General features: G+C 31.9%; 1 protein-coding gene across 2 annotated transcripts in view; it reads right to left on the bottom strand.

Moving 5' to 3' along the window:
* Window positions 1–257: 257 nt before the first annotated feature.
* Dnajb14 (DnaJ heat shock protein family (Hsp40) member B14) overlaps window positions 258–12,345 on the bottom strand; it is a 42,547-nt gene continuing 30,459 nt past the window's right edge. For both annotated transcript variants that reach the window (XM_027935444.3, XM_027935445.3), the window contains 5 exons: window positions 8,967–9,152; window positions 6,962–7,056; window positions 5,975–6,084; window positions 4,846–5,018; window positions 258–1,849 (listed from right to left, as the gene is read on the bottom strand). In XM_027935444.3, the coding sequence (XP_027791245.1) occupies window positions 1,725–1,849; window positions 4,846–5,018; window positions 5,975–6,084; window positions 6,962–7,056; window positions 8,967–9,152 (689 nt within the window). In that variant the 3' untranslated portion in view covers window positions 258–1,724. The remainder of the gene's footprint in view (window positions 1,850–4,845; window positions 5,019–5,974; window positions 6,085–6,961; window positions 7,057–8,966; window positions 9,153–12,345) is intronic.

Raw genomic sequence — 12,345 nt, 5'->3', positions numbered from 1 at the left:
ATACATATGAGCTTTCAAAGGTACTTAGGATGACTTTTTTTCTTTACTCATTCTACATGCTCAAAAAATACTTAAATTTATATATATATTTTTAAAGCACTGTTTTTTTTTTTTTAAAAGGTCACATCTTTTAAGCAAGTTGGGTAAGTTGTCCAGGTTTCCTAGGACAGCATGTTTAGTTTAATGTACTGATTTAATTAGGCATTATCTACTGATTCACCTGGAAAAGGGGAAACAAGAACATTTTTAAGAGAATATCATTTTAGTGGTTTTATTTAACAAACGTCATAAATCAAACATACCCAGAAGAAAGAAATCCTTAAATAAAAGAACAAAGCCACTCATTCTAGTATTCTCTCACTCACAAAAAAAAAAATTACCCAAAACTGTTCATGTTCCCTTAACTGAGTACGAAAAAGCATCAAAATATTATACCTGTTAAACATAGAAGACTAGAAATCAAAATAGTTTCATTTTCAATATATAGGCACCAAAAACTTCAATTTCCAGCTGTTTTTTCTCTAACTTGTATTATGGATTTAATTACAAGGAGCTTATTCCTACATAATTAATTACTCAATGGTTAGAGTAGATTTTAGCTCAGAATTTCTTAAGGATGATTTGCTATAAATCACTATTCTACCTGCTACTGTATTTCTGCCCACTGTTGCATGTGGCCATAAAAATCATGCTCTGATCAAATAAGTGAATTGTGATCTACTTACATGTTTCAGAGTTGGCAATAGGGTTAAAAGGCACAAGGCTATAATTTGGTAGTAATTTTTCTTACTACTTATTTGTAGAATTCATTGACTTTTGGATCCTGCATTTTTAAATGATTACTAAGAAACTTAAGTTTCCATAGGGGGAAAATTAGGTGAGTTCTCTCCATAAATTTTAGCAGCCTTCAAAGACACATAAACGAACAGCTGGGGCCTTTTAATTACTGGACTTGCAAATGGCATAACTGCAATTTACTGTTGAAGACCCTTTTAATTTAATATTTATAGCCATTTCCTCATATTTTCTTTAAAATCTATCAGCATAGCATTTCATTTCTATGCATGGATTAGCAATTCAGAAAACTAAATAGCAAACTGATACATTATACCAGTTCATTTATCTCAATACATATTTTGGAATATAATGGCAATATTAAAAATATCAGTTCCCTCTAAGCTGATAATGCTATATAAGATTTTACATAAAGTTAAATAGTTTTTGTTTTCTTTCTTTCTGAAAAAGTTTCATTGTTTAAACTCCACATACTCAACACCTGACAGGGAAAAGTTGTGTCATATAACATTTATTCCACCAACTTAAAGGAAGTGTCTTATGGAGCTAAACACTAAAAGAATTTAAATAAAAGGCAATAATCTGTATGTACACAAAATGATCATTCCATAAATATTTACATGAGGGAAAAGGTAGAGAATCACTAAAACTGAATTGCTACAGGTATGAGAATCCTTTCTCAAGACATATTTAGTTAGGAATCATATAAGCTTTTAAAATGAAAATAATTGCAGAAACATAAATACTAATTTTAGTTGTCAGTTCTTACTATTTAAAGGAACCAATAGGTCATAAACAGCCCAAGATTTCAGGAACCAACTATTCAGTTCAGTTTTTAATATCAAATCTTTTTCTTCAGCTCTCATGATGAAATTAAATTTACAGAAGAGATAAAGAGCACGCTGAAAGGTATAAATAAAAATTCCAGTTCATCCTCCTTTATAAAGGCTAGTCAGCCGCTCCAGTTCTTTACAGTTGTCCATGCTCAAGGCATCTGCCTTCCTTCGGAGTCGATCATCGCGGTATACTTTTGCTGCATACTGCATATCTGTTTCTGTTAACAAAGAAAATATTTTGCTAATTAAATAACAATTCACATCAACTGCATAAATTCAAATCATGCTTCATAGAAACCTTCAATATACTTCTATTAGCTTTTTTAAAAAAATAAAGAAATACAAGTTCTATTTTTAAAAGCCATTTTAGTAGATAAAATTTTCTCTAAAAAATGACAATTTTACCTAAAGACTAGCATGTAAAACAAAGAAAAGAAACAAGAATAGAAACCTTGTCAACTCATGTCAGAACACTTTACCCTCACTCCTGAACCCAAGTATTTTTTTTTTAAATCACTGCTCTGAAGCATCATCTTTGCCTTTTATCCCCAAAATATCATATGCTATTCAATACTAATGATTGTTCTTGCTGTGATGTTTTTGTTACGGTTTCGGATAATCTTAAAATTTAAGTAAAAAAAATTAAAATCTTGCTCTTAGTTTACTCAAACAAATATATAATGTTACTGACGCAACAGAGGAAAAATGCTATTGTTACATGAGCATAATACTGATAGACAACATAAGCACTTCTGAGGTTTCCTCCAGTGAGTGAGTAGCACAGTTACTAATAGGAAATACATGGACTACAAATGAAAATTATCAGGGAAGTTAAGTTACTCTCAGTCCTTCCATTGTTTATTAATACTGCTAAAGGATGGGAGAACTTAAAAGCTATGTTAATTTAAAAAAAAAAATAAGTTACTTTGTAGAAAAAAGTGGCCAAGTAGAGGCCACCTGGTCAGAACCACATTTCAAATATACTCACTGGTAAAAATGTAGTATTTCATATGTAATAATCTCCAAAAACAAACTTTATTCAATCAACTGGGCTAAGAATTATTGTTCAAACAATATTACTCTATACCTTTTACTTACACATAATAATGTACTTATAAAATTCATTTGCTGATAACTCTTCCCAAAACTTAAGAATTGTTAAACCAAAGTTCACACTGCTAATGAATGACAGAGTCTAGATTCAAATACAAATCTCCAACTTCTATATTAACATTCTTTTCATCAGAACATTTCAAATTATTGCTTGTATTGTATAAAACACGTATTTTCCAATTTAGATATTAGAGAAGTGACTCTGAAACAGCGGGAAAAAACTGGCAAAAGAATATCTGTTGGCCAACAATGGTTTTGATGACTTAATTTATAAAACTACTTTCAGGGCTGAGTGTAACAGCCCAGTGGTACAGAACTTCCCTAAATGTACTAGGCCCTGAATTTGATCCCCAGTACTTCAATGAAACAACAACAACAAAAAGATAATTCCTTCTAATCAATGAAGGAGCATTTAATTAATGAACTGAGCTCTTCCCATTTTCATCATCATTCAAAGCCCCAAACTTACAAATGTACTGAATTTCAGTTTTATTTTGAAAAAAATATCAAACCAACACAAAAGAATAGTACAGCAAATATCTGATACTATCATATTGGACCAATTTTTCAGAGTTTGGTCAAATTTGCTTTAATCTTTCTCTCTACGATAAAGGCTGTTGTTAACTGTTCTTGTGGCCTTTTTGCAGAACTACTGAGAATATAATGCCGATATTATACGATATTTCATTCTTACACTTCAGCATTTTTCTGCCTAAACCAGAGCATTCTCTTATATAGACACAATATAATTATCTAATTCAGGACTTTAACTAATACACTACCATTATCTAATATATTATCCATACTCAAATATTACCAGTTATACCAATAATGTCCTTTATAGGTACCTCTCCCCAACTAGGAGCCAATCTCTCTAGTGATGTCTTTTAGCTGTGATGTCTCTCTAGTCTTCTTAAGCCTCAAAGAGCTCTGTCTTTTCTGTTTGTTTGTTTGTTTGTTTTCTGGGTGCTGGGGTGGAACTCAGGGGCATTTTACCACTGAGTACCATCCCTATTCCTTTTTATTTATAGTTTGAGACAGGGTCTTGCTAAATTGCTGAGGCTGGCCTCCAACTTAAAATACTCCTGCCTCAGCCACCATGCCCAGCACAAAGAGCTTTGTCTTTTATTTCATTGACAGTTTTTAATAAGAAAGCTGCTTTGTATTTGAATAGCATTAAAAACATTGAATTAAACTTCCAGTAGAAAATTTAACAAACACATATAAATGCATACCATATAACTGCAGACAACTTGGTTAATGGACAGAATATGGGCTGAAGGATCCTATTAATACTGATCCTGCCAGAGTGCTAACAGATTAAACTAGATTAAGCCAAGCAAAAACACTTAGAATACTATGAAATAAACAATAATAAATAAAATATTGAATACCTATGGGTAACAAGACATTATGCTGAGTGCTTACTATAGATTATCTGTTCTCGAAAAGGTTAACTGAAATTTAAATAATTTGGTATATATAATATTGTTAGAGCCAGTTATTTTGTGAGGCAATCCCAGAACTGGCACTTTAACTACGATATTCACTTTTTTGATCAAATATTTATTGATAACAATAACACAAGTACCACTAAGTCCTTACTGTTAACCAATTACTGGGTTACTGGATAACCACATGTATATAAAACACAATACAGTCATCCCTCAGTATCCATGTTACATTGGCTCTCGGGCCCCCCCCAGATATCCAGATATGAAATGGCACAGTGTTTGAATAAAACCTATGCACATCCTCCTTCATACTGATATTAGGCATTATAAGCACACTACTTATAATGTCTAATATGATAGAAATGCTGTCATTAGTTAGTTATATTGTATTGTTTGGAGAATAACAAGAAATAAAGGCTATACAAGTTTAGGATAGACAGTTTTACCCTTGAATATTTTGATGGATGACTGATTAAATCCACAGATAAGAAACCCTCCACAATAAGGTACTGACTATATTTCATCTAAGTACTGAGCACAGATTAGGTCCCAGGTAATTGCAGAACATTCCTTGAATAGGGAAATCTACAGTGATCAATTCCAAAGACTGAATAAGTTTAAAAATATTAAACATTTCACAAACTTACTTTGCTGTCTTTCTTTCCAGCAATTATTTCGAATATTAGTCACATAATCTTCTTCTACACTCTTTTCTACTTTTTGTAATAACATTCCTTTATATTCATTTTTAAAGTCCTTGTTGACATAGTAAACAACGCCCAAATTTTCTGTTTGCATTTTAATGGTTTGCCCTGATCCACTGTAAAAGAGATGATTGTTATTTTAATTAAAATTAGACATATTAATATACTACTATAAAATGAGGTAATAAAAATTATTAAAAAGTTAATATTAGTAATATTATACATTTTCTCAAATTACCTAAAACTGATTTCATGTTATAAAAAAGTAGCCACACTTTTTTTTTTTTTTGGTATTGGGGATTGAACTCAGGGGCACTTAACCACTGAGCCACATCCCCAGCCCTTTTTATTGTTTGTTTGTTTTGAGACAGGATCTCACTAAGTTGCTTAAGGCAACTAAGTTGCTAAGTTTCTAAAGCTAGCCTTGAACTTCTGATCCTCCTCCCTCAGCCTCTCCAGTCACTGGGATTACAGGCATGCACCACCATGCCCAGCAAGTAACCACACTTTTAATTTAATATGCTCTAATAAAGTCCTCTCAATTTTTAGTTAATAAAAGTCTTATACGTAAGAAATGATAAGTTATTTTAAGATCAATCTTGATTCTAATACTGTAGAATCACTGCCAATATGATTTTACAAAGTTTCCTTTATACTCAGTATTTTATATTAAAGTTGTCTAGAATTGATGTTGTATTAAATTTCCCTTATGTACTGACCTCTTAAAATCATTTTCCCCTTAATGACACAAATCTACATAAGATCAATTATTATATTTTTATCTTTAAGGTATTCTTGATTTTCAGTTTTTGTCCCTAATATCAACATATTTCCTACCACATTAAATTCAAGTTCAAATATATAGAGCACTTCTGTCCTTATCTACAAGTGGAACAGAAACGTAAATGACATCATACAAATTTATCACATATATAGCTATTTTAAAAATCAGATATTTTAATATTTAATACACTTGTAATAACAGATTTGGCACTTTAAAAGAGCAAAGGAAGGCCCTTTAAAGGAAGGGGGATAAGACAGCAACAATAATTTTTTATAAAACTTTACTTACGATCTGGGATACAAGGAATAAGGAGGATTGGAGACCATCAATTGGCTTAATAATGACACAAGGATCAATACGATAATGGGCATCAGCTGGATAAACACAGAAAAACCTCCCTATAAAAAACCATAAAAAAATAACAAATTATAATATAACTGTAGTGGCCAATTATCCAATAGTTGTTATACATAATTAAGAGGAAGAAAGGACATTTGAGATCATTCAGTATAATACTTTCAAATCTGCCTGATCAGATTCTTGAAATTGTAACTTTCCAGGCACATCATCAAGAGATAGTGATTTGAAAAACACTAATAGAATCTGATCTCACTTTATAGATAACAAAGTCCTTATCTCTCTCACACACATACAGTAGAGATTACCAATGTGCTACGGATTGCAAAATATTTTACCTTGGATGTGGGGGTTAAAGATAGAAATTGATGAGTGGCAGAGCTAGGGCATAGGCATATTTGTTTCTGGTCTAGTGCCCTTTCTGTTTACCTTTCCAACTTGTGACCTAATTGTTATAAGCAATTAGGCATAACTGCATTACAGAGTAAAGCAAAGTTCCTTCTAATTTAAGTATTTTTCAGGATGAATTCAAAACATGTATGGTACATTTGTATCCTCTTTAGAATCACAGAACACCAATCTGAAGGGGTTATATTGCCTTAACAACTAATATCATTACCTCCACCCCTGTTCCTACAATATCACAAAGGGACTGGGGACATAGCTCAGGTGGTACAGTGCTTGCCTCACATGCACAAGCCCCTGGGTTCAATCCCCAGCACCACAAACAAACAAACAAAAAACACATGAAAAAATATCACAAAGGGATTTTCTAGTCTCTATTGAACACTTTTGGTAAAAAAAAAAATATATTACTTCTTAAAACATCTTGCCCTATTTTTTAGATAACTCTAATTGCTTTTCCTAAGCTGAAATTTGCCATTCATTTTTTGATTTTTAATCATGTCATAAACATACGTCTCCTCTCTCTTCTTCTCTTTCATGTCCACTATGTCGATGCTGATGTTGATGACTATAACCAGCTCGGCCATTTGAAAATGAATGTACACTACCTAGAAAATTAAAACCAAGGTTAAATTAGGGAGAGCAAATATGATAAAAAAATTACATTGTCCTTTACATATATTAATTAATAGGTGTTTATTTTGAGCAATGAATGTTTACTGCCCTCTTTTCTTGTGAGTGAGGTATGGATAGAAACAGGAATAATTCTTTCCCAACTCTGCCTCCTTTAAAGTAAGGCTGAAGTTTCTTACTTATGAAATATATTCTACATATCTAGAAAACTTTTATTATATAGTTGGTTATTTTTATAAACCTTGGATCCTTACTCAGAAACTTTGATTTCTGTATTTAAATGAGTCACAAACACCTCTAGAAATCAAAATATAACATTCTGAATAATTTTTTTTAAAAAGCTATTTAATATTCCATAGAATGTGTGCCATAACTTACTCAAAAATTTTCTTGCTGATAGATATCAAATTGTTTTTAAACATGGCGATGAACCAAAATTGACTATTACTGACAAATCTGGCAAATTAAGCTATGTTGTAACTAGCAAGGAACTGCAAATTAACTATCAAAAACATTCACAAAGGCCTGAAAGATTTCTGATTGTTCATAGCATATTTTCAGTAAAAATTATTAGTTTTAATAATTTTTCAGTAAAAGGAATTATGTATTCAAATATGTCAAAATAAGTTACATTCTTAGTTAATTAATGTGTATTTATACATCCTCTTTTCTTCAAGGACACTTTGCAAAAATGTCCTATCAATAATGATAATCTTTCTCACTAATATTCAGAGAAGACCACCATGCCAAATTATACTGCTTGTTCATAAAAGAGTATCCTGTTTTTGAATAGGATCTTTAACTCAACACATTAAGTAAATGCTGTAAATAAGCCTGGAGCTATAATTTTAACTATCTTAGAGGAGATACTCTCAGGGCTGGGGATATAGCTCAGCTGGTAGAGTGCTTGCCTCCTAGGATTCAATCCCCAGTACCACAAAAAAAAAAAAAAAAAAAGAGAGATACTCTCAAAGAAAATTAATTTCCACATAAAAACTCATAATAAATGTAAGCAGAGTTCACTATTACTTATGTTGGCACTGTAAAATCTATTCATTTAGTGGTCACTACAATATTTCATTTTGATAGCCTAGTTTAAGTTATTATTTCTATCCTAATGTTAAAATAAACAAACAAACAATAACAACAACAATAACAAAACATGAGTCAGACATAGTGGTACACACTTATAATCTCATCGATGGGGGGGGGGGGGGGGGCTGAACAGGAGGTTCCCAGTTTTGAGGTCAGTCTGGGCAATTTAGTGAGACCTCATCTCAGGAAAAAAAAAAAAAAAAAGGAGGAAAAAGGCAGGAGGAAGAGTGTAGCTCAGTGGTAGAGTACTTGCCTATCATGCACAAGGCCCTGAGTTCAATGCCCAGTACTGGGGGTGGATGGGGAGCGGGCAGCAAACACTTTTATGTATAAAATGTGATAAGACTTTTTACTATTTCATTGGAACTACCTCAATATATACATCCAAATTAGCAAATTTATAATTTCCTTAATAAAATATTTGGAAAGTTCTCCAGAGAACCACTGCCAAATAGTTATCCAGGCTATAGGATACATCTCATAACTATAACAACACTTACCTGAGACACTGCCACTAGATTTCCTGCTTCCACCCCCTTCCTTCACCTTTAGATAAAATACTTTAAAATACTCTTCAACTAATTTTTTAAATTCAAGTCTGTTCTAGGAAAAAGAGAGGCTATAGTAAAAGTAGTTATCCTAACATTTTTCTCCTACCTTCATGGAAAGCCATCACAGGAATCTAGCACTATGAGAAATGCAGGGGAGAAAGCAGATAAATTTCTAAATAGCCTAATAGGAAGGATCTCTTCTTCGTAAAATGTAGTATTTATAATTAATATTAATTTACCTGAAGGAAATCCACCACCAAAAAATATATTAAACAAGTCTTCTGGAGTTATATCAGCTTCACAACCTCTATGGAAATTAAATCTGCCATTGTTTTGGTGATTACATGCTTGGTCTTCACTGCCCGTGAGATCATACTGTTTTCGTTTTTCTGGATTGCTTAAAACAGCATAAGCATTTCCAATCTCTGAAAAAGGAATGAGTAAAAGTTGGTAAGCAAAGTTCTTATTTTATAAAAGACTGACCCATAAGCTACTGTCACCTTAAAAAAATTACTTGCGTGGACTGTGACCGTGGCTCAGTGGTATAGTGCTCGCCTAGCATGAGTGAGGCACTGGGATCAATCCTCAGCACCACATAAAAATAAAATAAAGATACTGTGCTCACCTATAACTAAAAAATAAATATTAAAAACAATTACTTGAGCTGGGTGCAGTGGTGCATGCCTGTAATCTCAGTGGCTTGGGCAGCTGAGGCAGGAGGATCACGAGTTCAAAGCAACTTAGCAAGGCGCTAAGCAACTCAGTGAGACCATGTCTCTAAATAAAATACAAAAAACAGCTGGGGATGTTGCTCAGTGGTTAAGTGCCTCTGAGTTCAATCCCTGGAACCCCTCTAAAAATTTTCACTTGAAACTAATGAAGATTATAAAATACTAACTTTATAATTTGACAAGTATAACATTAAATTATTAAAATTAATTTTTAAAATATTATACATTGTTTGAAATTACATATATTATTATCTTTCTTTTTTATTGTCATCTCTCAATACAACTTTTCATACTTGCCAGGCAAGTCTCCTTACTGCTTTGTAAAAAAAAAGGAATGACCATCTACCTTTCCTAATAATTAGAAATATCCTATTCCTAATATTTCCTAATATTCTCTAAAATCTTGTCTCTTCCTTTCTGAGTGCCCTACTAGCCATTCATCAAGATTGTTTAAGACAATAATAGCAGCAGTATTTATCATTTATGATGTAGCTATTAATTCTGCACCCCATACCTTACTACATTATCCTTTAACAATTCCACTTTACAGATGAGAACTTTGGGTCTCAAAATGGTAAATTTGCTCAAGGCCAAATTCTTCTCAGCACAATGATATACTTTCACTACTCCATGAAACCTATACCACAAACATTTTGTTTTACAGTACTGCCCAGAATGAGCTATTCTTTCACTCTATTTCTAAATGATTTATCTTCCTTAAGACAGTAAACTCCATAAGATAGGGCCTGAGTCTGTTTTTACTGCAATGTCCCAGGATCCAGCATACAGTCTAAATTAATTTTTGAATAATACACAGTCCTCAGTTTTCCTATCTCATTTTGGTAATTCAGAGGTTTCTATGTCCCATCTCCTAATCTCAAGTCCAACAAGCAATGGTACATTAGTTATGAGAATGTCTTCTTGTAGCAATTAATAAAAGTTATAATGCTTTGAAGCTAAAAGTAGGAACTACTTTCCTCTTCTCATTCTGACACTAATCATTTCATAAATGCAGCTTGCTTCTTTAACTACACTATATGCCACTTGCATTAAATATGGAATATTTAAAAAAATACTTTTGTGATCTATGTGGTGGCTGCCTTAGGTATTCAAAGAAAACTGATGCTCATTAGGTAGTTGGTTCGAGATAATTACAAATTACACCGAAATTAGTTACACACATATAGTCTGGAACTTTTCCTGATATGGCTTCCTAAAACTGGGATACAGAGATGATAGCTTTCAAGAGATCTGTGAACCTTGCCTGATGAAAAATTAGGTGGAAGGCCATCTACCTGAGGAGATGCTCTCAAATATCCTTCAAATCCTCAAAGAGATTGTGACTTAGAAATGTAGCCACCACTTGTAATGTTTTTTCAATGGAAACCATAATAAGAAAGCAAAATAATGTACTTACAAACAATACACAGTATTAATCCATACCTAAAAAACGAAGTGTATCTACCCATCTCTGCTAAAGTTGTACTTCCAGTAACGGTATCAGTTTTAGGATTTAACATCAATAAACTAAATTTCATAATGCTATTACTTTTGAAACTATTAATATGTAGGTAACCCAATTCTATTTTTAAAACTTCTCTTTTTAAAAAAATTATTTCTAAACATTAAGATATTTAAAAGATATTTGTGAAAGTCATAATCTATACATAATTATATCCATAAAAAAATTTGCTTTATACACTGTGACCAAAGTAATTTTCTATTCATTTATTTTGTGCTATAGGCATAATCAAAAGTTTTTTTAACAGTTCCTTATTATCTAAAGAATTAAATCCAACATTTATTTGGTGTTCAAAAGCCTTACACAATACATTTCTACCTCACTGTCATTAATTACACCAAATGGAATAATATATAAATGGGACTGTATCATAACAATTATGTAAATAGAGCAAAACTTTTTGGAATTGTTTTTTTCAGTCAGCATACTTCTCTAGAGATTGAACTAGGATGTTCTATGTCAGTAACTTCATTCCTTTTTATTAATATAATATTTCATGGTATGAACACAGCACTGTTTGCTCAGCCATTCATCCACTGAATGACATCTGGGTTGTTTCTAGTTTTTAGCTATTGCAAATAAAATTGCTATATACCTTTAAACGTAGGTTTATGTGTACACAAATTTTTATTTCTCATTTCTGATAGTTGTTTCTTATGAAACTTCAAAACTGTTGTACAGAATGTGTCATTTTACATCCCATCAACAATGTATGAGCAATCTATTTTCTGCATACATACAAACATTTGGAATTGTCATTATTTTTTTTTACTTCAGCCATTACAATAAGTATGCAGTGATACCTCATTTTGGTTTTACTTTGCATTTCTCTAACAGATAATGAATGATGTTGAAAATCTTTTCATACACTTCTTTACTATGTGTATATTAGGTGAAATGTCTCCATCTCTTTTGTCCATTTTCTAGTTGAACAATATTATTTTATTTTTGAGTGTTGGGAGTTCTTTATATATATTCAAGATACTAGAACTTCAGCAGGTATGTGCTTGGTAATTATTTTCTCTTACTTGTAAACTGTCTTTTCATCTTCTTAGTAGAGCAAAGTCTTTAAAAATTCTCAAGTCCAACTGATCAACTGTTCCTTTTAAGAATTCTGCTTTTGGTGTCATCTTAAGAATTATCACTGGTCAGCCCTGGATCCTAAAGATCTATCCCCATAATTTTTTTTTTTTTTTTTTTTTTTTTTTTTGCTAAAAGTTAAAAAGTGTTGTTTTATATTTACCTTTGTGATCCACTTTGAGAAACATTTTTTTGCATAAATTATGGTTTCAGTCAAGGTTATTTATTTATTTGCCTATGGATATGCAACTATTCTAAAATCAATTCTTTAAAAGGCTATTTTTC

This window comes from Marmota flaviventris, chromosome 7 (assembly GCF_047511675.1).
Source record: "Marmota flaviventris isolate mMarFla1 chromosome 7, mMarFla1.hap1, whole genome shotgun sequence".
NCBI lineage: Eukaryota > Metazoa > Chordata > Mammalia > Rodentia > Sciuridae > Marmota > Marmota flaviventris.
The sequence above is the reverse complement of the archived record's forward strand: the minus strand, read 5'-3'. Positions and strand labels throughout refer to the sequence as shown.